Source organism: Chelonus insularis, unplaced genomic scaffold (genome assembly GCF_013357705.1).
Source record: "Chelonus insularis isolate UGA/USDA-ARS -01 unplaced genomic scaffold, ASM1335770v1 contig_42_pilon, whole genome shotgun sequence".
In the NCBI taxonomy this organism is placed as follows: domain Eukaryota; kingdom Metazoa; phylum Arthropoda; class Insecta; order Hymenoptera; family Braconidae; genus Chelonus; species Chelonus insularis.
In genome coordinates this window covers 932150-958941 of record NW_023276578.1, presented here as the reverse complement: position 1 = coordinate 958941, position 26792 = coordinate 932150, and the positions used below count along the sequence as shown (strand labels likewise).

The 26792-nt window shown below is 31.9% G+C and overlaps 2 protein-coding genes across 3 annotated transcripts; one reads left to right on the top strand and one right to left on the bottom strand.

Moving 5' to 3' along the window:
- Positions 1-166: 166 nt before the first annotated feature.
- On the top strand, positions 167-15306 carry form3 (formin 3). Its single transcript, XM_035088006.1, has 20 exons — positions 167-299; positions 4932-5031; positions 5786-5901; positions 6386-6545; positions 6651-6684; positions 8048-8195; positions 8283-8459; positions 8530-8934; positions 9329-9520; positions 9618-9868; positions 10006-10177; positions 10264-10442; positions 10531-10657; positions 10720-10972; positions 11048-11434; positions 11510-11660; positions 11779-11903; positions 11980-12105; positions 12186-14167; positions 14244-15306. Exons 2-20 carry the CDS (start codon positions 4965-4967, stop codon positions 14490-14492), a joined length of 5301 nt encoding a protein of 1766 aa, XP_034943897.1. The 5' UTR covers positions 167-299; positions 4932-4964; the 3' UTR covers positions 14493-15306.
- An 838-nt stretch (positions 15307-16144) lies between these two features.
- On the bottom strand, positions 16145-23243 carry shd (cytochrome P450 family 24 subfamily A member shade). 2 transcript variants are annotated; one of them, XM_035088041.1, is made up of 9 exons: positions 22500-23243; positions 20798-20951; positions 19541-19684; positions 18710-18908; positions 18346-18533; positions 18054-18249; positions 17794-17956; positions 17155-17400; positions 16145-17060 (listed from the first exon to the last, which is right to left on the bottom strand). In XM_035088041.1, exons 2-9 carry the CDS (start codon positions 20943-20945, stop codon positions 16749-16751), a joined length of 1596 nt encoding a protein of 531 aa, XP_034943932.1. In that variant the 5' UTR covers positions 20946-20951; positions 22500-23243; the 3' UTR covers positions 16145-16748. The 2 variants fall into 2 exon arrangements, with proteins under 2 accessions (XP_034943932.1, XP_034943933.1); XM_035088042.1 differs by lacking the exon at positions 22500-23243 and adding an exon at positions 22232-22357.
- Positions 23244-26792: the final 3549 nt, after the last annotated feature.

Below are 26792 nucleotides of genomic sequence, written 5' to 3'. Positions count from 1 at the left end.
TGCTATTCCTTCCTCAGCATTATGAGCGGATGAGGCCCACCGTGTAAGTCCCAGTTCTACAGCGAAAAAAGTAGGAAGGGGACATACATGGGGACTGTAGGAAAAGAGGAAGTGGGAGATATCGCGCGTGCGCACGAGACAGAGCGCGTTCCTTCAGTTCTTCGCGTTCTACTCTCCGTTGTCTTCGCGCTTCTAAAACGCAGTTTCCGCGAATCCGTGCTAGACGAGATAAGTGCGCTGTGATGTTGGATGTCAGATTGCCGTGTGTCAAGATAGACGGATGAAAAGATCAGTAACAGGTGATATTTTATATACTTTTTTAATTTATTTTTCATCATTTAATGCATCAACAGTAAAAGATTAGTTTCTTGGTATAAAAAAAGTGGAATAAATCGGATGAATTATCGGATTATTGAAATAAAAGTCTGAACGATTATGCAAAGTTTCTTAGCTTTCATTAACTCTTAAGTTTATGAATCGTTAACCGCGAAAAGTGTGCACCAAGTGCAATTACACGAGGGAAATTAATCTTGCGATTCTTCATGAACTGGATTACTACCTTTCAAACCTGATTGTCTAGTTTGATACGAAAATTCCATTCATTCACGCGGTTCCTTTCTCTTTAAATGTTACCCGGGAATAGGAGGGTTGTTTGCGTGTCAATTACAAGGATTTTTTATTTTTCATTTTAATCATTCTGATTTCATTGATTAATATTTTATCTCCTTGCTTGCAGTTATAAAACGAGTTTTAAGCGCCATAAAATGAAGGAAAAAAATAGGTGATTCAAATTTGATTTTATAGACAAGATTGTCAGGAGTTTTGCAATACTTCCAACTAATGTAATAGATGAAAGACTCGACAATCTCATAGAAATTCGTCCATGAAGCGTCTCGCGATGTTACCTCGTGTCTTTTATAGAAAGTACCTCATTTGGGTTCGTCACCGGCGACCTTGCGAGGCTTTGCCTTGTTCACCAACTTTCCCAGACTCTACACCTACAACAATATCATGCTTATAAACATCAAAGAAACGGATTATTAAAAAATTATGCTAAAAAATCTTGTTACCATTAGAATCTTAATGACAACGTTATGTATTGCATTATAATTGATGCGAAGGTGGCAGATGATTGCCGGTTGTAGTTAATCGTTAGGGAAAAGAGTAAAAGTGAAGGGGCGGGGATCATTCTGACCACCATCGGCTTATTGGCGGGGCCATGACCACGTTGCGACAAGGTAACCCGCACCAACGCCGACGTTGAAGTCAATCCAACGTAACCAAGAACTCTCGAGAGTTTTCACGAGGTTCCGGCCACGACCTCATACATTAAATAACAATCATCAGGGTCAAGTAATACCCACACTTGTCATTTTAATGTGCAGTCATATTTTTTGTTGTTTTTGTTCACTTTTTCGTCAATGTTGCTGATGGCTAAATCAGTATTTAACAAGCAAATAATTTTCAAACTCTGTTTTACTTTCACTTTTCATTTGGATACTCTTTAGCACAGCCGTTAAGGATCTTCGAAAGTTGCGCGCTTCTTGTTGCTGTCCTCATTGTTGTGATGAACACGTGGGACGGTCTGTAGTGCATATATAAGCATGAGAGCACGTGTATATGTGATGTTGAGGAGACTACACCACAAACCTTTCTATCTTATTTTTCTTTCCTCTCTTTTATTCCCTTGTTCTGATGCCTCCTGGGATCCTGATCTACCGCAATTTTTTTTCCTTCGTCCTTTCGACTCAGGTTTATTATAGCAGCATCCAAGGAAGAAAGAAATTATCCACAAATTTTCGACCCAAGGAATTTTAATAAGACGGGTGAATTTTTAGGCTCTCTCTCGTCTGGTTCTTTATTTCTGCATCTTTGGTAAAATTATCTCTCTAATTTTCGGAGCAGCCTGGAAAGTTTACTGTGTTTATTTTGATGTTGAATAATTTTGCTAATTAATTTATGTTAAGAGAAAAAAGAAAATGAGGATGACAATGCAATAACCGGTTTTGATTATGCGTATATAAAAATTATATCGACAGTGCATTTAACTATTACGTAAATTCTTAAGTAAATTTTATCATAAAGTCATTATCATTAAAATTGTCTTGTTTTTTTTTTAAATTTTTTTATTCCAACGTTTTCCTATATTTCAAAAAATACATTTTTATGGTCTTGATAAAGTAAAAAATAAGCTGGGGACCAAAACAAAATTAATTTGGCTGTAAATCGATGAGAGTAAGGTGGAGATGAAAAGGGATAGAGAATGTGTTCACACGTGAGAGAGAATGAGAGAATGCGTAAAGACTGAGAGACGACAGGCGAGGTCAGCGAGGTGCCCGATATGGTATCCATCGTTCGCTGTGACTACTATTTTATATGTATATATATTTACCTGCTGCCTACGATTAGTATAACAGCCTAGACCCTACACCTGAATGCTGTCAATGCAATTCCAACTTACAAATCTTAATCGTCGTCATTTTGGACAGAGACATATCAAAGTTGACTTAGTATTACCTTTTCTGATTGTTTATCTGATGATAATTCATTTACATTTCAATTTTCTTGAAATTTCCTTCTCCAACATTTCAAATAGGAATTTATCAATCCATTAAATTCCATGTTATATGAGAAAATATTTTTAGACAGATAGCTGCTAGACACATCAGGAAGATTAAATATTTTTCTATCTTCAAGGAGTTTGTTAAAAACATCCAATAATTAGCATGCAAACGTAGGAGCATGTGGGCTGTTAATAAATCTGATTTGATAAATTTTTACACCTCTTCCATAACGGGATTTTTCAAAGTAAAAAAATGGCTATCACGAAAAGAAACCATTTTAAAACTATCCATTCTTGGGTAATTAATTCAATTGTTTCCATAATTAAATCAAACCATGAAACTCAAGGTAAATTGATTTTTCACGTCTTTAACTCTATTTACTAGAGCAGAGCATGAGTCATTAAGTAAAAGCCTAATCAACTTGTCCAAAGCAGATGTTATATTTTATGAACAAATAAGAAGTTGAACAAGAAGTACATAGGTCTGGTGAAGAGGGCCTGTATGGATTTCTTTAATAACTGAATGATTCTATTTTTAAACATGACTCCAAGTTATGTGTCTTAACTTATGACGTAATCCTATGGTCTTTCTCTTTATTTTCTTTTCGTTTCTCACTTCCTTTAACGATTTGTGATTTTACCAGATTTCATGCAATCTTACTCATACCATATCTATTCTGACACACTAGTCTATCACCATATCTCTCTAATCAGACTTCTTCTTTGCTCTCTTCCTCACTTACTTGGTGACAATATTCTCTGAAATATCATTTTTCTTCTGATTATTTGGACCATACATGGAGTTATTATTGCAAGAATCCTTGTTCACTCTAATCGTATGACACATTCATGTTTTTCCTTTTACTTGTTGCGCTCTATATCGGACAAAAGTTGGCGCGAGCTAATCATTCAAGCACATTTATACGTGCCTGAAAAAAAAACTTCGCATCTCTCTTGTACATTCGACCTCACTCTAGTTTTACGTGATTATGATTAATTAGATAATAAGGATTATTATTAGTGTTTACTTATTTATAACAATATATTAAATCTACCAATTGGATAAGTAAAGTCTGAGCTATTAAAAAGCATCGACGAGAATAGGAAAGGCTACAATGAAGAGAACATTTTTTTGAAGCTTGAGTTTATTGGGATCATAAATTTTGGAATTTTAATTGAAGATTGGTTTTAGAATCTGTTAAGTATCTTGTTTACAAAAATTAAAAATATTCTGACGTTAGAAATATATATATATATATTTTTTTTTTTAGAAAGAATGTAACCATTTTTGAATTTTAAAAATGAAAATGAGAACTAAATTTTAGAAATAATAAATAAAAATTCATCAGTTACTTGTGTTATTTAAAATCTGAAAGAGTATCAGACTTTCATAACATTTATGAGATATTTTTTACTTCATTAATCATCTTTCGGATAAATGTCTTTATTGCAAGAACAAAAAGTGTAATGTAGTTTTTTGTCTTCATCAATTGCTGAATCAATAGGCTCGGCTCTTTGTTTTTATTTGCCAGTGCAGCAAAGTTGAGAGACATTAAGTTGGATTCCGAACATGTTTATCCTTGAGACACATTCGTTTCAGGAATGGTGCATCATCGACACAAAGCAACCTCCAGAAATATTTCATTGACTGCAAATTTCTTTATAACAACATCAACAAGTTCAAAACATCTAAGAATTCAAAATTTGCATAGTTGACATTTACCATGATGAATGGAGAATGAAGCTAAAAAGTATACAATCAAATACCGGAAATGCACGATTGCATTAGCGGAATTAGACGTTCTAAATTTAAATTCTTTAGCGTTAATAAGTTATTAGTAATTTAAGGAACTTGGTGTTACGGACACCATGAAAGGCTCTCGTTCACCTCGAACGCAAATCCTCGACTGGTGCTTTTACGGACCCTACAAGTTATTGCGACTCATTGCCGGGTGTCCATGACTGAATTTGCTGTTTGATATTTTTTATTTTCCACTTCTCATCATCATTACTGATAAATTTCATGTAAATCTAACAGAGTCATAAGATTTTGATTAACGTCACCCAGGCGAAAAACATGCCACTCCAAAGTGATACAAATGGTCTCTTCTGACAGATGAGGTCAGGGTCGGTCATCAATTTGTTTCGTTGATTGATTTGAATTTACTAACAAGCCTACATCGACTATCCTACTCAACTTATTCACTAGCTTCACTAATGAATCATCTACCAGCCCAATGATTACTATTATCTTGAAGAAAATTTATTCAAGCAGTTTATATACCTAGCAATTAACTAATCACACATGCGCGACCTCGTCTCATACCAAGAACTTCTGTTGCATTAACACAATATTAATTTGTTTTAGATTGCATCAAAAGTTATCACAAATGCAGTCAACATGGATTCCAACGTCGGTCTTGACTACATTGTTGATAACCCAGATTATTGCAATAAACTTGCTTCAGGTATTTACCAGTTTTTATCAACAATCTATTAGCTTAAATACAATAAGAATTGCAGCTTCTGTTTTTGAATTATAATTGCTAATTTTCTTTTTGCCTGATGAGCTGTTATATCATGAAGAATTAAAAAAACATTTAACTCTTCTACATACTTAAGGATCAATCTAGATGTTGATGATTAAAAAATATTGTTTTCATTATTTTTTAACAGCAATAAATTCCTCATATAAATGAATTGTTATAAAAAAATATGCCTCAGGTCAATTGAATTTAAATAACACTACTATATAATATCTAATTGAAGTATAACTACTGCATTGACAAATGACATAGTAGAAGAAGTAACTTTTTTGCTGTAGATTCTATGTAAATGATAATTTCTATTGAATAAATAAATATTATACTTGAATGACTAATTTAAAAATCTAAGAATTATCCAAGTCATTTATTTTTCACAACAAATTCCTAAATCCAGTAGAACAAAATAAATAAACAAATAAATAAGAAATATCAACAGATTTGTGTTTATTTATATTCTAAAAGTTGAACATCTTAAAGACATATGACTTGTTAATCAATACTTGTTATAAAAATATAATACCCTATTTTAATTTAGATAAATAAAATTAATATTTAACCCAGAGAAACACATTATTGAAATTTTCCTATCTGTCAAGTATTAATGTCTTGTAAAACACTGGCTCTAATTTTACTCCATTTACTAAGCTGGTAATTCCGTAAAATTTATCTATTTCAGCTCTCGACACAGCATGCACTTCCGTGAAGAAACAAGTCGTAGAGCTATTGTCGGCTCTCTGTGTTTATAGTCAGGATGGTAGACAACGTGCTATCGATACTCTTCATATCTACCAGGTAAGTTGATAATATTGATATTTATTCAGCTTTTTGTGGAGCTCAAGTGTAAGGTGGTAGAAAGGTAAGGAGTAGAAGAAAACTGAGTTTATTACCATAAGACATTTCCCATCGAGCTAATATATCCAGGAATAACATCTGGAGAATTTATTTCTGACGCTCAGAGAATAGTCATGAATGGACGCATGAATATGTTCGTTTGTTTGCTGGGAAGACATGTATAACATACAAAGGAAGACACATTGATCGAGAACGAGGGACACTCGAGTACATCTCAATTCGAAAAGCTTTGAATTATTCATTGACTTTTTAATCGAAGGAAAGAACGGTTTGTTTACTGTAAACGGATATACTCTTGTGTGGACTTAGATGACTTGAATGGCTCCCGTTCATTTATTTTTCAAAAATAGTATTATTTATTGCACCCATGTGCAAGCTTTGGAGGTAAACTAACGGGAATTCAATGTATTATTTCATGATGTAGGAACGAAAAGGTGAACGTTATCGGTTGCGAGCTATTGTAGATGAACTGCAAAAAGCTACAGCTGAAGATTATCAAGCAGCATTGCTGGCATTCATCAACTGCTTGGTTATCTCAACACCAGTTCTCAAGGATCGTGTTCGCATACGCAATGAATTCATTGGTAAATAATTGCACAATTTCATCATATGTTTATTTTAACTAATTGAAATGATGAAGAAGAAAAAAAAATGTCAATAAAAAATTAATCATAACAATGTTTTTGTAGGATTGAAGCTGCTCCCAATCTTAAATGACCTACGGTGAGTTTTTATCAACAAGTAAAAGCATTTGAACGATTTAAGAGAGAATAAATGAAAGGGTAAAATTTGGAGCAAGGAAATTTGTCATGGCAAAGAGATGAAATAAAGAATAAAAATCTTAAGGCGCCTTAGGGGCGAAAAATAGAACCGAATATATACGACTTAGGCATCACACTTTCTCTTTCTCTTTCTCCACATTCTTAGGAACGTCTAGGAGTTAGTGTTAAAGGGAAAGAGATAGACGAGGGTAAAAGGAAAACTGTGTAACAAATAGAAGAAGAGGGATGACTTTTGAGGAGAGAGGGAAAGAGAAAAGACCGAATTAACTTGTGGCTGTAGCTTAATACTCTAGCAATGGTGCACCTGCACCTCTGTATCTGCATACTCTTCCGCTGGAACGAGAAGCTACATTAGTGAACCAACTCGCGTTTATTTTCAATTTATCTTTGGACCCTCGTCTTTCGGTTCTCACTTCCTAACATTTCAAAACTTTTTTCTCAGTCAAACGCGCGACGGTCGCACGTGTCATTCGTTGTTTTTTAACTCCTCCACCAGGTTATTCAATTATTGTATCATTCGCTTGTGCTATTTTGCTATTTTTTTTTTTAATCAGTTTGTGAGAATTAAAAAAAAAAGTGGAAAATTATTTTTAAAAAATTGTTTTGGTAAGAAAAATCTTTGTTAAATCTATTATTTATTCTTTATTTCTATTTTAAATTAACTTGTTTGTTAAATAAATAAATTGTTAACAATTAGCTTTAATTAACAAATTGCTTGTTAGTATAAAAATTGAAATATTGTTGGAAAGAATTCATTATTTACTTTCTTAAAAATTTTCTCGACTTGATGCACATAGATTAAATCAAAGAAAATGGTGAGATAAGAACTGATGAAAGCTGATTCATGGTAAATAAAAAGACTTTCTTTCAAGAACAAAAAAAATACAATGTTAATAATACTGTGAAAACTATAACACGAATAAATCAGCTATTAAAGAAATTAACTGAGACATCATTATCATTAATTTTTTTCTCGCCATTTACTCATCTATTAATCGCTGGGACAATACAATCACCTAACGGGTCAAGTGATATAGAAGGAGGGGTGCTGGCACCTTCATCCTGTTCTCTTTAAAAGTTCTAACACTAAGTGACAGTTAGTTCCACCAAGTCAACGGAAATGAATATATTTAAGTCTCAAATTAGTCTCTGCAGCTAAAAATATTTCATTTGAAAAAAAATGTTCTATTAAAACATGTGAATGACGATTGAAGAATGAACAACAAATGTTATGAGAAAAGAAATATGGATACTCAATGGATTTCTATGTTAGAAAAAGTAAAACCGGGTCGTTGTAATTTCAGGAAGCAGAAGAGTCAATACTCTGATTTGAGAGTCCAGTTAGAGGTGTTTGATGATCAAAGAGAGACTGATGAAGAGTTAACTAATCAAGGACCACCTGGCATAGATTTATCATCACATGTCGATGTATTCTATGCTATTCTAGGACAGGTAAAAAACTATTTTTTAATTCAATCTTGCAATTAATAGTCAATTACATCAATTTAAAATGTCTTATTAATTACCTTTTTACTCTAGATTGCCGATACTCCACAAGAAATTCCATTTCTAAGTATTTTGCAACATCTTTTGCGATTAGATCCCAAAGAACCTGCCAGTGATCTTGCTTGGGATACAGCTGAAACACTAGTTCACAGAGCAACATTGCTAGAGAGTCGTGAAGATGTTGCGAAGCTTCTAAGATCACCAAGCCAGGTAAAGAATTTAAAAAGATTAATAGTCATGTAATTTTTCTTTTCAATATGTAAATGACATTATTCTACAGACAAATTTATGCTGTCACTGTCGAGTGGGCGATCAAACTTGTGGATCATCTCGAAAAGCTTCGCTTCCAGCCAGTAGTCCAGCTCCTCCGCCTCCTCCGCTACCAGCTACTGAAGTCGTTCCAGATTCATCTTCAGTCATTCCTCCACCTCCTCCTTTAGCACCTCCTGATCCACCTACGATTACTCTGGTGCCACCACCACCTCCTCCTCTTCTTGTCAACGTTTCTACCCCTGATGTAGCAATGGAACCACCTCTACCTCCTCCACTTCATGTTCCAGCTGTTCACCGGGTTCCAACCCCTGAACCTCCCAATAATAATGCTAAGCTGTTGCCACAACAGGAAACACCTACTCCGAAGACTAAAATGAAGACTATTAATTGGAATAAAATCCCAAATCATAAGGTAAGATTGAATTTAATATTCAAAGAATAATAATAAAGTTAAAAAAAGTAAATATAAGATTGATAGCTTTTTTTGGAGTAAAAAAAAAATAAACGTGTTCTCGTGATAATATCTAAAAAATATTCTTTGATGACTACAAAAGAAAATTAATAATTCAAAAAAAATGTTCAGATTATTTTGAATGGTAATAAATTCTGCAGAAAAAATCCGACGCAACATATTCTTATTGCTTTTATTACCAAAAAATAATCACTTTCACATTTTTTGTACGCATTTAGCTTAGATTACTATTGTATATAGCACTTGATTCAAGGACAGATGATATTTTTAACAGTTATTTAGACTCGAGACGAATTAGGAATAGCTTCATCAAGTGGTATTCTTTTGCTCTTAGGTCATTGGCAAGAGAAACATTTGGTCCTTAGTTGCCAATGAACATCAGAATTCACCGATGGCTGATTTAGACTGGGCTGAAATGGAAGGATTATTCTGTCAGCAAATACCACCAGTAGGTCCTCCAGCCACTTGTGTTTCAAGTAATGGACCTGGTGTTGATGCTGAACGTCGTCGACGAGAACCAACTGAAGTAATAAACATACAAATTCAAAGAAACAATTTGTTACAATTATTAATATTTATTTTAAGTACAGTAATAATAATAAACTCTTTGAATATAATTTTAGATTGCATTGCTTGATGGAAAGAGAAGCTTAAATGTGAATATCTTCCTCAAACAATTCCGTAGCTCAAATGAAGATATAATTCAATTAATTCGTGATGGAGGACATGATGATATTGGTGCTGAAAAATTAAGAGGTTTATTGAAAATTTTGCCAGAAGTTGATGAACTCGAAATGCTTAAGAGTTTCGATGGGGATAAATCGAAGCTTGGAAATGCTGAAAAATTTTTCCTTCAACTAATTCAAGTGCCCAAGTAATTAATTTAATATTAATTAAATTTTTATACACCGTCATTCTTAATTATTTTTAAATTGAAACCAATTAAAACTATTCGTCATAAGTGTTGGTTGATTAAATTAAATTTTTAATTGATTAAAATTTTTTATTTAGCTACAAGTTGCGCATTGAGTGCATGCTATTAAAAGAAGAATTTGCTGCTAATATGAGTTACTTGGAACCCAGTATTAGTTCAATGATTCTTGCTGGAGAAGATTTGATGACTAATAAGCCACTTCAAGAGGTGCTTTATATGGTAGTAGTTGCAGGAAACTTTTTAAATTCGGTAATTCTTTTATTTACTTTTTGTTTTAAGTAATAAAATGAATGATAATCAAGAAATTAAACTTGATAAATTTTTATCTTTTGTAGGGAGGATATGCTGGCAATGCTGCTGGTGTAAAATTGTCATCACTCCAAAAATTAACTGAAATTCGAGCAAATAAACCAGGCATGAATCTTATCCATTATGTTGCATTGCAAGCAGAGAGGAAGAGGAAAGATTTATTGAATTTTTCACGAAATATGAATGCTCTAGAAGCAGCGACAAAGTAATTATAATTATATCGCTTATTTTACACATAATCCAATCATATATTAAAATTCCAATGCTCATTGATTGATATATTTATTTAACAGGACTACTATCGAACAATTGAATAACGAATTTAATACATTAGATACGAAAATAAAAAAAATAAAGACTCAAATTCAATTGCCATCTACAGAAAGTGATATTCAGGAACAAATGGCACAATTTTTACAGGTAAGTTATTGAATCAAAAATCTTTCTATGAATTGTTTATTTACTTTTGAAATTATATCTAGATGGCTGAGCAAGAAATGGCTCAATTGAAACGTGATATGGGAGAGTTAGAAGGTGTTAGACGCTCTCTTGCTGAATTTTTCTGTGAAGATATAAATACTTTTAAAATTGAAGAGTGTTTCAAAATATTTCATCAATTTTGCCAGAAATTTAATCAAGCTATTGCTGAAAATGAGAGACGTAGAATACAGGAAGAGCAAGTTAATGCTAGACGTAGACAGCGAGAAGAACAACTGATGGCTAAGAAACGACTTCGTAAGTTATTTTTAGAGTTAATTTTCTAAAAATAAAACACTGAACAATAATTTTGATGTTATATATTTTCTACAGTTAATAATCAAGCAGAAGTTCCTGGATCAGAATCAGAATCTAACTTGATGGATTATGGGTTGCTAGATATTCAAAGCTTTGCAAGGCAGTCATACAATCGAAGTGAAGCCAAATTAAAAAGATTACAAAATGGTGGTGTTACTTCTGATGAAGATATTTCAATTACTGGATCTCCGAGCATTCGACGTCGTCTTGGATCATGTTCAGGCGGTCCTGATCAACAAGTTACCAAAGAAGACACATACTCACCTGATATAACACCCAATGGTACCCTTCGTCGTCGACGTAGTCGTATACCTGTTGAAGACGATGATAATAATTTAATGGACTTTTTGAGGACGTCTGGACAAGAAAATACACGAGAAAGAAAATCATGGGGAAGTTTAGGTAAGACTATTACATTTTTAGAGAATAAAAATAATTTTTTAATTACTTAAATAAATATGAATATATTGTTTTTAGATCGATCATGGGCAAGAAGAGCAAGAGGACAACCACGCCGAAGTGATTTATTGAACGCAGATTTTTCTGGAGACAGAGAAAGGCCAAATTCTCCATCGCCACTTGCTGAAAATAAACCATTCTTGCAGGAAGAGGAGACAAAACCAACTGGGTATGCTTTTTAAAGATTTATTGAAAATTTTTCAAGTTATTTTAGGAAGAATGTTTCATTTTTATAAAGATGTTATAAAATAAACGGATAGACTAAACATTAAATTTATTAATTACAGACGAGCTTGGCGACAAAAAATAGAAGCATGGTTATCAGAAAATGAGAAAGAGGAACGTGCAGGAGTGGAATTGCAGAGAAAAGCGCGACAATTGCAGGCTAACCGAAAGTCCTTCGAGGATTCGGGTATATATTCTTTCTTAATACGAAAATTCGTTTTTTAATTTACTGCTTTATTTAAAATAATTCTAATTATTCACAGAAAACGAAGGCAAGACAAACACACAGGCAGAAGAGAATTCAGTTCGCGCAGGATATTCGAATGTTTATGATTGGCGTCCATCTGTTGAGAAAACTGATGTAATGAGAACGATGGAAGCAATTGAAGGTATAAAATTATTGTTAATAGTTAAATTTTAAATTTATCTTACAAATACATTCATCTGTATTATTTTAATGTTGATGTAGAAGTGCAACCTCAACCACAAACTGACAAATCACCTTGGAGAAAATCCAGCTTAAATGTTCCAAGTAGTCCCGAGGAAATAGATCCAAGACATTCTCGAAGACATCGATCACGTTTAGTCTCAGATAATGTGTTAGGATCAAGCACTCTGCATGCTATAAGAGAAGAAGAACGTAAGAAAAATAAACCGACTGATCTTCTTTCTGATGGCCAAGATGAGCTCACAATATATCTTCGTGCTCCATGTATCACAGCACCAAGCTCTGCTGTTCGTCGATTTTCGAAATCAAATAAAAAAATTAATGAAGAAGACAAAGTCAGTGATAAAATTGAAATTGATTCAGATAATATTGAAACACCGCCAGTTACAAGAAGGGTATTTAGTCCTCCAAGGGAGGTAAAGCCAGTGGAAAAAGAGCCGTGTAAACGAGAACGATGTAATAGTTCTTTACAAGGAAAAGAAGTGAAAGTAAACACTACAAAACCAGTAACAACAAGCTCTGATTTAGGAAGTGGCAATTTCGATCGGTATGCAGCAGCCCGGAAGACAAGAAGATATAAAAAGAACCAAGAAAATCCGTTAGACAAGGATCAAATTGGCAAACAGGATTCAGAAAATACTGAAGAAAAGCCTCAAAGGCCAAGTACTCTTGCTCTGACTGAAGATAGTAATCTAGATGAAGACCAGATGCTAAAAGTATGGCAGGATAAGTTGAAACGTCGTCACGCATCTAATGATATGGATTCAGTTCTGGCAGAGATTGCAAAGTCCGGAGAAGAGCTTCAAAAAGCAGGTCGTCCAAGGCATTCAAGATTACCTATTAGTCAGCCAGCACCAGTGTTAGCAGTGACTAATACAGTACTTAGCCCAGTTATGCAAGAGTCCAGACCACGAGAAATGATTCCAGTGTGGCCTGAGAGAGCTATTTCTTGTAGAGAAAGACATAGAAGTATGATAGATCCTAGTCAAGTTAAAGAAGCTTTGAGTCTGACAAATAATCCACCAAGTCAGGTGAACAATGAATCAAACACAATGATTATTGGTCTTACTAGTGATCATGAATTACTTCCAGTGCATCGAGTTCCTTCCCCAGAGCCACAGAATGATCAGGTAGATCAGAGTGTTGTTGATGTTAACAGGTTAAACGAAATTCAGAACAATCAAGTTGATTCTACAATGGATATTGATGAAGATAAAATGTCAACAAGTCCACCAAAAGAATCTACATTGTTTAAGAGAAAAATTATTACTGATATCAATATATCATCTTCTTCTCCGCTGGTTGTAAAAGGAAAAGAGCAAGAATTAAATGATGAAGGGTTTGAAGAAACTCAAAGTCTTGTTTCTGAATCGCTGAGTCAGGAAACATCTTCGGGAAATTATGAAACAGATATTCATGATACTCCACGTTGTTCTCCAGCTGAGATGCATTTTGTTGAAAAAGATTCTGGAGAAAATAAGAAAAGAGTTATAGGAAAAGATGAGATTGCTCGTTTAAAAGCGTTTAGACCTCGAACAGGGTCTTCAAACCAAATAAATAATGAAAAGTCCAGTTTCCTACCGAAGAAATCTGAAAGCCCAAAGCGTGAAGTATTGAAGAAAACTGATTCTAACAAGAAAATTGTTCCTTTAATTAAGAAAAGCTCTTCATTGCGTAACGAAGTGGAGAAATCAGGATCAAGAAGTAGTTTAAAAAGCTCGAGAAGTTCATTAAATAGTGCAACCTCTGTTAACACTGTTCGTAAGTTAGCTCCTTCTCACACCCGACTCAGAGGATATAATACAGCTATTGCTGAATGTGCCATGACAAGTGATCTCCGTAAAAATACCGGTAATACTAAAGGACTTTCTTCTAGTACGAAAGAAAACGATAAACGACAGACTGCATCTCGGACCAGTGTTACGAGAATTCCAGCCAGTAGAAGTAGTAGCAGTGGTAGTAGTGTTGGCCCTGTTGCTCGAAATATTAAAAAAGTTCCTAACGTAAGTATTATTTTTTTTTTATTGTATCCTTAAAGTTAATTATGAGATTATCTAATTAAAAAATACTTTTATTTAGGGCTTGAGCGATTTATCAAACAATGTGGCTGTAAGACCTCGACCAGTAGTTACCAGAAGTAGCAGCAGTGTTTCTACTCATCCAATGTTACAAAACAGAACAGTAAGTTCAAGGACTTTAACATCGACTCCGAGTAGAAGTAAACTTGTCCAACCTCGAAATCACAGTTTTATGAGGCCAACAACTTCTAGTGTAAACAAAGGATCAATTCCTAATCTTCCTAAAAGCATAAAGAGTATGGTAAAGTAATTAGGGATGATAAAAGGTAATAAAAATACCAACTTTTTAATAGGATATTTAATTACATCCAATATTAAATATCGGACTGATAAAATGCTTTAGATTAATTTGCAGGATGGCAAAGAGAGTTTAATACTCCTGAATTACTGAAAAAAAAAATATTTTATAGTTTTATTGGCGCTTTTAAAGCGTAACCGATTATAGTCTTATGTAAAGTTTATCAAACTCGTTAACAAATTTTATTAACCATCGATGTAATGAATTTTATAATTGTATATTTAAATTTATCTTAACACCAAACGTAAATAGTCCATATTAAAGATGTTATTTATAAGTTATATCTTAAATAATTAATGTCTAAAAGAGAAGATTGACAGTTTGGTATTTGGATATTTTTTATTCTGACATTGAAATTCATCAATAACGATTACCAAAGTTTATCGAAACCAATAATAAACGTACGATAGCCAACGAATCAGTTCATATAGTCATGAGTTCAAGATCATAAAAAAATTTTAGATAGTTTGAAAAATCATTAATGTAACTTAAAGGTTTAATGATGATATTTAAGTGCCATGTGACTTGCAACTGAGCCGGCTTTCTTTTTTAGGTACACTGATCGTTAATAGCGATTGATATATCACTTTAATTGCCGCTCAAACTAACTTTATCAATTTTTTATCACAACTTTTATCTAAAAGGCATTCGTTAGGGAAAATGAATATTAATGGAATTTATAATAAATTATATTTTATAGATCGCACTGGTTGTGACGATTGTTGATTGATAAAAAAAAAATAAAAAGAATTAATCAAAACAAAAATTTTTTATAAATTAATTAATGTAAAGGTTTCACTGATAATATATTAATTAATGAAATCCTTCAACATTTCAATATACCCTTTATGTTGTACAAATTAATGTATGTACAGAAATTTAGTATTTACAATTTTTTTTTTTATATCATTCATTTCATATAAGGAAGATAACATGTATATAATAGACGGTATAAGTATAAATCGATTTACTATTTTGAGAAAATAAATCTTTTAACACTAAGAAACACGCAAAAACAAATCAATTTCTCTTATTTTGGAATACCGATTTGTCGGACGTTCTTGATGCATAACTAATAATTTATGTGACAAAATGCATTTACAAAAAATAATTTCAGTCTTTAAACATTTGAGCAAAAATAATAATATTATATCAGTCAATTTATTTGAATATCTCGGATTTATATTTATAAACATTCGCCAATGTGTAATAATAATAATTATAATTATATTTAATATAATAATTAATACAACATAAAATTACAGTTCGGTGTCATTGTTTAAATGACTGAATTGAATATTAATGATTTTTCTTATCAAAATTGACTAACTACGATTCATTAAGTATTAATAGATGAATATGAATTTTTCTATAAATCTTATATGAACTATCTACATAAAATGATTCCGTAATCAGTCAATTTGAGTGTGTTCATTGGCGGATGTAATATATAAATACAATAACAATGGGAAAGTATAACAATAAATACCTTCAATGGACTTCTGAGTACCTTTCAACGAGTAAAAACGATTATAAATAATACACGACTAATATTAAAATCGCAATCAGAAAGATAAATCGATGAAAAAATGGAGGGACCTTAATCAGTTCATGATATTCATTATACAGACATTTTTACACATACTTAAGCGTGTGATTTTTACACTTTTTTTTTAAATCTAAATCAACGCTACCATCTCTACACTTTCATTTACCATTTCATGGATTAAATCGTTGCAAAAATCTATAATAATTTTATCAAATGAATAATTAACACGATAATGATGATTTAATATTTCTCTTAAATACAATTAATGATGTTATAAATATTTTTAATTAATTACTTGATGCCTAAATGATATATTACGAGGTAGATTATTGCAACAATCTAATTAAAAGAAAACCTTATAATTATTTTTAAATACCTAATTGTAGTAATATAATTATCGTAATAATAGTAATAATAATAATAATTATAATAATAATATTAATAGCTAATAGAATTAATTCGAGACTTTCATAGATCAATTAGATTTCCAAAATTAAGAAAAGGTCAATTGCACTTAAAAATAAAATGGGAAGAAAACGTGTAAACCACTGCAATGATTTATGAGTGTGTAAAAATTAGACTCTTAAATAGGCAGTCTGTACTTGATAATCACATGATTTACGATCAATTAAATGAAAGATTTCTTCCACGAAACATTTTTAAATATCTGTACGGTCTTGAAAAGTAAGAGAAACCGGTCCCTTAGGAGCGAGAATATATTCAAACTGTAAACTGAGCTCATCGTGTGCAATAATTTCAAATTCTCGGACGACCTTTGCGACGATGAGTTGCAGTGCTTTCTCAACGAACCGTTTGCCAGGGCATATTCTTCGACCAGTACCAAAAGGCGCAACCAGAAGTGGAGAGTGCGGTGTGGTGGGTTTCAGCCACCGTTCAGGCATCCATTCTGAGGCATTCTTGAAATTACAATCTTCCAAACCTGCTATCCACGTATGCAAGAGAACAACAGTCTGCAGTAAAAAGAAATAATTTTTCCAATCATTTCTATGAAACATCGGTCTGTTGCAGCTATTTGTGTTATTAATCTTAACATCTAATACTTACACCAGGATTTAGATGATAACCAGACAATTCTATTGATTCATCTAGGATTCTTGCGATACAAGGTGTTGTTGGAATGACACGGAATGCCTCTGTAATACACGCACGCAAATATTTAGCATTACGAAGATCATCTGCTGTGATATCACAACCTGATGGAGCTAGATTACGAACTTCTTCAAATAGCACCTCTTGAACCTTGGAATTACGGCCAATCAAATAGAAAAGGAATACTAAAGTATTACCCAACTGCAAAATAATTATTATTTATAAACCAAATCTTGATTAGTTAACTGGGTATATTTTTAGAATAAAGAATTACTTATTTCTTATTTACAGTCTTAATGGCCAATTAAAAGCTTTTTTAACAATGTATGAAATCTAATCAAACGTCTTTATAATGATTGGTATCAGTCAAGTTATACACTTGTTCAACTTCAAAAAGCAATTAAGCCTCTTTTTGGTTACTCAAGATATATCTTTGATAACGTATATCAACCGTTTATAAAAAATATTTAACCACGACATATTTTAATTATATAGCAACTGATATGATGTTTTCTAAATTTAACAATCATTTGAAATTACTTAAATATGAAGAAATATGTAAAAAATTTACTATCTTGATATAAAAATACTTACCGTGTGAATTCCGGCAGCTATGAAATCAATAATTGCTGCTTTTTTATCTCTCATATCTAAACTTTTATCTCTTAAAATTGACTGGAATACCGCTTCAACAGGTTCATCTCTTGCATTTTCTTTTTGTTCCCAAATAGTTGTTTCTAAAAGTTCTGAAATAATGCTGAAACAGATGATGTGGATTTTTTTTTAAAATGATATCCACTGTAGCAGACTAATTTTATTAACACAGTTGATACGTTATATATGAAATAACTTACTTGTAAATTGCATCTTCACTTTCAATAAGCTGTCTATAAGCAGCTGTAGGAATTATCTTCCAGAGTGGTAGACCATAAAAAGCATCACGAGAAGCAGTGAAATGAATTCTCACAGCTTCAGCTAGTTTTGATGTTAAAGTACTAGATGATGGTTTTAAAAATCCTAAATGTCTTCCAAGAATTAAAGTACATGTGCCTAAAATTATAGAATAATTTTCAATATTATTTAATAAAACTGAATCAATATGTGACATAAAAAAAAAAAAAAAAATATAATAAAATAATCAATTACTCTCTAATCCCATTTTATAAGCAAGATCTTCAAAGCCAATAATATTATTTCCAGTTCTTCGAACTCGAATCAGATTAATGAAATCATCAGCAACTTGATTTAAAGCAGGAAAAAATCCTAAGACGGTGTTAGCTCCCATAAGTTCTGGAGTAAGAGCTTCTCTCAATTTATGCCACGTTTCTCCTTGTCTATTTAATTAAGGAAATTAAAAAAAAAAATAATTCTTATTCGTCTATTTTATTCATAGATCAAGAAATTAATGAGAAACAAGTCTAGTATGGGAGACATTCATCTTAGAGGAAGGCTTGGAGGATAGACTTGCAGTTTGCATAATTGACTAGGGAAATGATGCGACGATACTCACTCATTTACAAGACCAAGATTGGTGTATCGATCTCGACGAGATTGTCGATATTGCGATATAATCTCCTGGGGTGGACGTAGTGGATAACGTGATCCTTTTTTTAGGATCAATTCAATGTCGTTACGGGAAAATACTGATATCACAGGATAATTCCATAAAGCTTCCTCTTTGCACAATGGACCGTAACGTCGATTCAGGTCTATTCTTCAATCAAGGATTAAAAACCAGATCATATATCAGTCTTGATTAGTTAATTATATTTTATGTTATTAACTTATTACTTAATTTACATAAGCTAATTATCATTGATTATTAAATGATATTTTTTCGATAAAATCCCAATGCTAACAAGTAATTTAGTTAGTGATTTTTTTTAGAGATTATGATTGTGATTGAAAAGAATATAAGAGTGGGAATTAAGTTGGAAAGAATATATTTAGAATTCTTGGAAGTGTTGGCAACAAAAGAGAAATCAAAGGAAATCAAAATCTAAATTAGAAATGAGTTAAAGAAATTTTTCATGTTGCAAATAAAGATAATAATGTCAATCCAAGTGTTTTAAGTTTAATGATTTGGAATTCTATGAAAGCCATTATTATCACTGATTCTTATCATCGCTAAAGATTATTATGAATACTTGGCTTGTTTTAGTTAATTTCCTTTTCTACAATATGAATTCTTAAGTTAGATAAAATTATCATGAATAATTTTGGTTGATATAAAAAAGAAATCAGTGATGAAAATTTAACATTGAATAATCAAAAATAATTAGTGATATGAAATGATAATAAAAAATAATTAACTAAAAAACTTTATTAAAAAGAAACCTACCTTTGTAAGCATCATGGATTTTATCCATTCGATAATATCCAAATAACGAGAATATCCACCTTGTTCCCAAAATTGGTAATGAAAATGGTCCTGGAATATCATCAACAGATGGAAATCGACTTTGCATTTTATCTTCTGGAGATGCTGTGAACATTGGAGAAGAAATAAAAAAACAAATTAGGTTTAATTTATTACCCATAGTGGTGAGTTGAAACTTGCAGTTGCATTGGAAGCTCCAACTCTGTTTTTAGTTTTTTATGGATCTCTTATGAATTGAATAATGGCAAGTCTTTATACACAGACGAGTCTTCTTCATTTTGGTTGAATACAATAAAAATAAAGAGTGGAATTGATTATGGAATAGACTCGAAGCTTTTTTTAGAAATATTTCGAAAGTATTTTAAATTTGAAAACCTTGACTCATAAATAAGCTGGGACAACTTGTAGGAATGAGAATTTTGTTAATGCTAAGACATTGCAATGTGAATACCGTTATAAACCCCCTCATTAGGCAATAACACCAACAGTAATCATTTTATCACTCAGATTCACTGACTATCATCATCAACATAACGTGTCGCGTGCTTTTCCTTTTTACTACCTAACCGGTTTACTTTACTATCGACTCTGATTCCCATCAATCAACTACACTTTTTTTCTTATCGATAGTAATGATATCAGAAGTTAAATAATTCTACTTATTTGTAATGAATGTACTTTGATCGACTGAAATATGTTAGATATGATTTTATCCAAATATGTTTTTTTTTTTTTTTGCTAGTTTTGATTATTTTTTTATAAAATTTTTATCACCACTAATAAATAGTTTTATGAATCATTTATAGAAATAATATAATAAAAAAATGTAAACTACTTTCTTCTACTTATTTATTCTAATTTATTTCTAATTATAAAAAGATTCTAATTTTTACAACTTGATTTATTTTAATTGCAAATTTAATATAATTTACTATTATAGATTAGTTTTATTTAGTTTTTTTAATTTAATAAAATATTTAATTTAATTATATAAATACATTATTAATCCTAGGTATTAAAATATGTATTTAGTATAAATTGTGATTATAATTATAAAGTTTTTTTTTTTTTTTGAATCAACAAAATACTAAATTAAAAATGAAACAAAATATCAATCTTAGGAAAGTATTAGTAAGAAAAAAAAAGAAAACAAAGCCAAAGGATGAGAATTAAAAATCAATAAATAATTTTATGAATAAATAAGTAAAAATGACTTACTATCAGACTTGTGAGACTTATGATTTCCGGTTCCAAACCACCAGAGTGGCTTGTACCTCGTGGCAAAAACAATGACTGCAATAAACATAGCAGTGATAGCTTCAAACCAAGCCTCTAAGGCGAGCATTCCAAACTTTTTTCGATGCATTTTTCTCTACAAAAAAAAAGCGAATATAATTATTAGATTACTTTTCAGATAAAAACGTACATTTTTATCAATTCGATAAGTGAAAAATAAATTCATTGAATGATAGCAACAGTGAGTGATTCGCAGTAGTAAAGTACCGATTACTGCCGGCCCAACTGATATAAATTCTTATAGGGGCTTCTGATGATTTCTTATTATCTTACTTTTCTCAGTAGTTAATTGCGTTCCCCTCTAAAATGGTAGAATTCACTATTAGCTCTCTAATCAGTGTGGTTCTACTCTGATATCTCAGTAAAGTCGAGCGCAAATTTATTTATCTTATCCCCTCTGTGCACATGCGAAATATGATGATTAGAAAACGAGTCACTAGATCACGCAATATTATACGCATCAATTATCCGTATAATTACTTTTATCAACGTGAATTATTATCGATGACAGTTTGTTTGAGTTGCGAAAGTATTTAAGTTGGGGTTAATGAATGCGGATAAATATTGCAAAATTTCATTGTCATCGAATAAAAAAGGAGAAAAAAAAATCCCTCGAGCTCTTCCTTTATGTCTATTCTTCTGTATTATAATAGAATTATTATTGGGTTATCTAATAAGGCTAATTGCATTGGTGAATGACCGATAATAACATTCTAAACATTATGCAAAAAATATATGACAGAAAAAAATTTAAAAAATTAATTTTTTTATATTTATAAATTTATTATAAATAATAATAAGAAATTTTTTTTTCTTTTATTACTATGATATTGGAGAGAAGAAAAAATTAGATCATTAAGTAAAATTGAAGGTTAACAAAAAAAATTCATCTCTCTCCACTGACCTCGACCATACTGATTTTCATTGCGTTCTTTATTTATAACACCAGTACTCATTGTTATCACATTTGATATCCTCTCTCACTTATCATCATCAATAAATGGGGATATTATATTTGTCATTGAATAAATTGTGTACTGTGAAAAATGTTTAATACAATTGAAAATAATTAAAAAAAAATAAAAAATAAATAGTGAATACTTGAAATTTAAATAAACAAAAAATTTTGATATTAAAATAGATTATATGAAATTTATTTAAATTAATGAGACGTCTACCTAATAATCTTATCGATTGCGCGAATATTTTTAAATTAAAACGTTTCTTAAATATTCTCAATTGTGTGTATATTACTCAACATTAATCGAATATTAATTAAATAATTTAAAATGAATTAATTAAAGTGTCGATGTATGATTAAAAGTAAAAAGTAAAAAAAAAAAAAAAGAAACTCACATAAACTCAAATGAAAAAAAAAAATAATAATTGGATAAATATAAATAATGATGTTTAACCACTGTACAAATAATGATGAGTGGTTGATTATAAACACTTGAAAATAAAGCGCGAATAAAAGTATTTAAAATGGTCGGCTACAACAGACAGACTGCGTTGGAGCTCGAGACAGCGTGGGCCGATTATAATCAGTAGATTATCACAACACGTTTTGTCATGGATCAGGCCGGAAACCGAAATGACAATGATGACAATTGCAAGTACTTACTTGAGAAGGTCAAGTATTGAAATCAACTGAAGATATGTTAATATTTGGCCTGAAGAAAAATTGTGTACAAATAAAAGTCCTTGATCTTGACAGTAGAAAAATGAAATTGATATTAATTTCCTCGTGGCACGTTCATTTAGATAATCAGGCTTAAAACGAAGACCACAGTGTAATCAGATGACAGCTTGTTTAATGAGCGGGAAAAGAAGAAATAAAAAATAAGGGTAAAGAGTCCGAGTCGAACGCGGGTGATGCGGTAGTACCGCTTCCCCAAGCGTCTGTGACCGTACTGATCCTAAAAAGTCTCAGGACACGTATATTTTCGAAAAGATAGGGGAGAAAGAGGAAGCAAGGAGAGGGAGTGAGGGACAAAGCTACGATGGGAGAGGGGGAGGGCTACGGAGGGGCGAAGAGACGCAAAGATCAAGTCAGGACCAGGGGAAGAAGTTAAAGCGAGAAGGAAGGCGCGAGGAAGAGAACGGAATCCCTCTTTTTTTCTCTCTGTCGTCTTCGTTTTTCTACCTCTTGTTCGTTTTTCCTCCTTTTAGTCACGCATGCATTTTACGCACGTGTGCAGTCGTTATCTTCGCGCACATTGCAAGCCTTCGTGTGTTGTGCTATCACTTTTTTTACAATTTAACTCCGGACAAAAATGGCCCGGAATGCCTTGGATACGACCGAGATTCAACGAGAGCCGAAATGTGATCGTCATCACAGACAAACGCTGTCTTCGTTCCTGTTGTTTACATGTCCGGTGATCTGGCGTAGTATTGTAATGGGGGGATAGGGAATGTAATCACTGCAGTGTGCCTCGAGTGGTACCAACGATATGGAAGGAGAGGGAAGAAGGAGGAGAAACATATATATATATACATATATATACAACTGCATGAATTTACATTCAACAATAATTGCATCAATTACTCGGCAGGATAACAGGTAATCAACCACGCCATCTTATAAATACCCTGGAATAAGGAAAGAAAAAAGGTATCCAGGTGATATTATGTCACAGGCTTACGTGTAGTCGATCGAGTAAAGACGATCATGTTTCTCTCCTTCCCTCCCTACGCTTGAGAGACCTGAAAAGTAAGAGAAGGCGATAGGAAGGATAAACTTGGACATCACGTGGATTCATCAATAAAAACGAAGAGTGAGTAGCAAGAAGCAGCGAAGAAAGCGAAGAGGAGAAAGGTAAAAAGAAAGAGAAAGGTGATCAAGAGAAAAAGGATCGATAGAGGAAGCCGGTACAGGTATTCATATAACGGCGATCGTATGATGAGTTTTGGAGCTGGATATTCAAGAGTAGGGGAACCATTAGAAGATGTTTGGTGTGTCGAGAGACCACCTGGGCTTCTATCATGCGTTAGAAGGATGTACGAGGGACAGCGGTTGCATTTGAACGATGGTCGATGCTATGCAGCGATAGAAGAAGAGATAGGAGTTCGACCGGATCGAAACGTTCTGGGACGAGTTTAGGGGGAGGTAATGAATTTCTATACATAGAACCGCATAGAACGGACTAAGGGGAAATGATATACTTGCTTGGAGTATATTGAAGGAGAGAAGGATGTATAGATCAGAGTGAGTTGTTGATTGGAACTTGTTTGAAATCAAGAAAAATATTTCATCAGGACAAGATTACTTGGACTCCAAAAGGTTCAACTTATTGATGTTGTTATGATTTATTCCTTTTTTTACTTCCATATTGTTTATTGGAGAATATCACCATTGTGATGCTTACTATAAAAACATGCGGAAGTTATGGTATACTCTTAGTCTAGATCTGTGGGAATGGCCTTTTAAGAAAGACACTTCTTTATTGTCTTACTATTATGGGAAATTCTATTTCTCGTGAATGTGTAGAAACCTTCAAGAGGGACTTTAAAGTAGTTCGTAATTTTTTTAAAAGATTTTTTCTTTTTTTTTCACTTCTTTTCACCAATTTTTTATTCTTCCGTTCGCAGGTCACGAGGGTTATTGATCTCCAAGAACGTGAGTAGAAACTAATTTTGGAAGCATAAAGAAAAAGTGAAGGTCAAAACATTGCAGGATTATCGAACAACCAGATAATTTGCATGACTACCTCTAGAACCACTTTGTTATGTGTAGTATAATGTTGCCTGATGATTCAGATTGATGCTAACAGTGACCCAATAAAATCAACAGCCAACAAAACTATTTTTTAATTATCAATAAAATTTCATTAATATTCAAGCACGAATTTCATTACAATTTTATTACAACACACCAAGTATCAAGACGTTTTATTATAAATACATCAATTAATCGATTTATTATTTATTTAACCTGATGCCATTCTGTGATAAATACTGTTTGCATATTTTTCATACGAATCTGAATGATTTTAAAAAATAAAAATTTCCTGAGAACTTTGAATAAACTTGATAAAATATTTAAAAAAAATATCAGACAATTGAATTAATACATTAATCCAAAAAGTATATATACACATGACTTAAGTGATTATCAAGAATTTCATCAATATTATGTTAATTATTTTTACGATAATGAGTTGATAAAAGTAAATATACTGAACACGTGCATCATATAGTACTAAGAGAAACTTGACGTCTATATATGCGTTGTAACACAAGTTTTTTTTCCTGCGTGTTAGACTGGATCAAGACGAAGGTGCTCCAGCAATCGACCAGGAAGCAAAGCCACTAACGACCGGTCGAAATCGTGAATGGTATGATTATATACGATCTGTCTGTAACATTTATAGCTCCAAAGCATTTTGTAATAAGAGGAAGAACTTGATCTTGTCCTTGCATCAAATACCAGACTTTAACATCTGTCAAGATCTCCAACAATCAATAAACAATGAAATTTTTGCAATCGTTTATCACAAAAATATTTATCAATGTTATATAAAACAAGCAAATACAGTTATTTTTATTTTAAAATAAGAAGAAAAAATTTCTAAACAAAAACTGATCAGCTATTCTACCAAAAGTATTCAAAATCCTACTCCAAAGAATATATAATTAGATGTAGAACCTTCATGAACGGTCTGGTTTTCTGTAGATTTTACGAGACGTAAGAGTCCATGTGAGCAGGAAGAAAAATAACGGTTGTTTGAACCAAGAAATTATTTGAGAATTTCAAAAGGTTATCAGCCTCCAATTTCATGTTCTGCTGGTTCTTCATCCTTCTAAAGAATACATTAATACAGTTCAATAAACCCAGACACTAGTCGTCAGACTATCCTAATAAGGCTCTCATCATCAAGGTATGTGTCACCTATACCAACTGTCCCAAAAAAATATCTTCTTATTAATTATCAATGATTCATTGAAGAGTTAGTGATTGCTGTAAATCAGAATATAATATGTCAGATTAAATCAAGAATTATGTAGTTAACGGTCTAAAAACTATTTTTTAATACCAGGATGTAGAACTTTCACTGCAACAGGATATAACGAATTATTTTCTACTGATTTACAATTCACTTTTTCTCTAATTTTCGTTTTTAAAGTAACCATTCTACTTAGACTTTTAGAATAAAAAATAAACTTAAATTATTGCTGGAAAAATATTCAATATGATAAATACCTTTTAGTATGAAAGTTATCACTTCAAGTAGTTCAGCAACATTAAACTATTATAAACGTATTAAACCAATGATGTATTTTGAAATCTATCAACACAATTAATACACTCAAAAACAACATCCTGGTCCACAAACACCTTTCATTAAACTAAAAAATAAAATGTTCCTTTTGTGAACTGAAAGTTAGTATATGCTGGATATGCTGAGATAAACGAGTAGTGAAGTTGACTTCAGAATATTAAATTTCTTTTTCTTTCGCTTCTTCTTCCTCTTCTTCTTCAGGAAGTAAATTATTTCCTGTTGATGCCTACTGACCTAATTTTATCGAGACTGATGATAATAATTAGTTGATTGGCGAATTAAATTAATCATACATTTATGTTATTTGTTTTAACAGCTATTAACTGGTTGTCTCGTTATTGATTAATTGAATAATTGAGCTATTGAATAACTTTAACATTTTGCGTTTAAAAAAATTCATTTTATTGATAACTTATGGATGAAAAAAATACATAATAATTATTAATTAGTAGTAAAAGTATTTTATATTTTTTTTGGAGTAATTAAAAATAATTAAACGTTTTATTTAATGATGTTTGAATGAAATATCATTATTGTTAATGTTGTTTTTTTTTCTACAATAATTCTATGGTATTTTAATTATTATTTACCTCAAGTATCGTCAACATTTTCACTTTTTTTCTCATTTCTCTTTT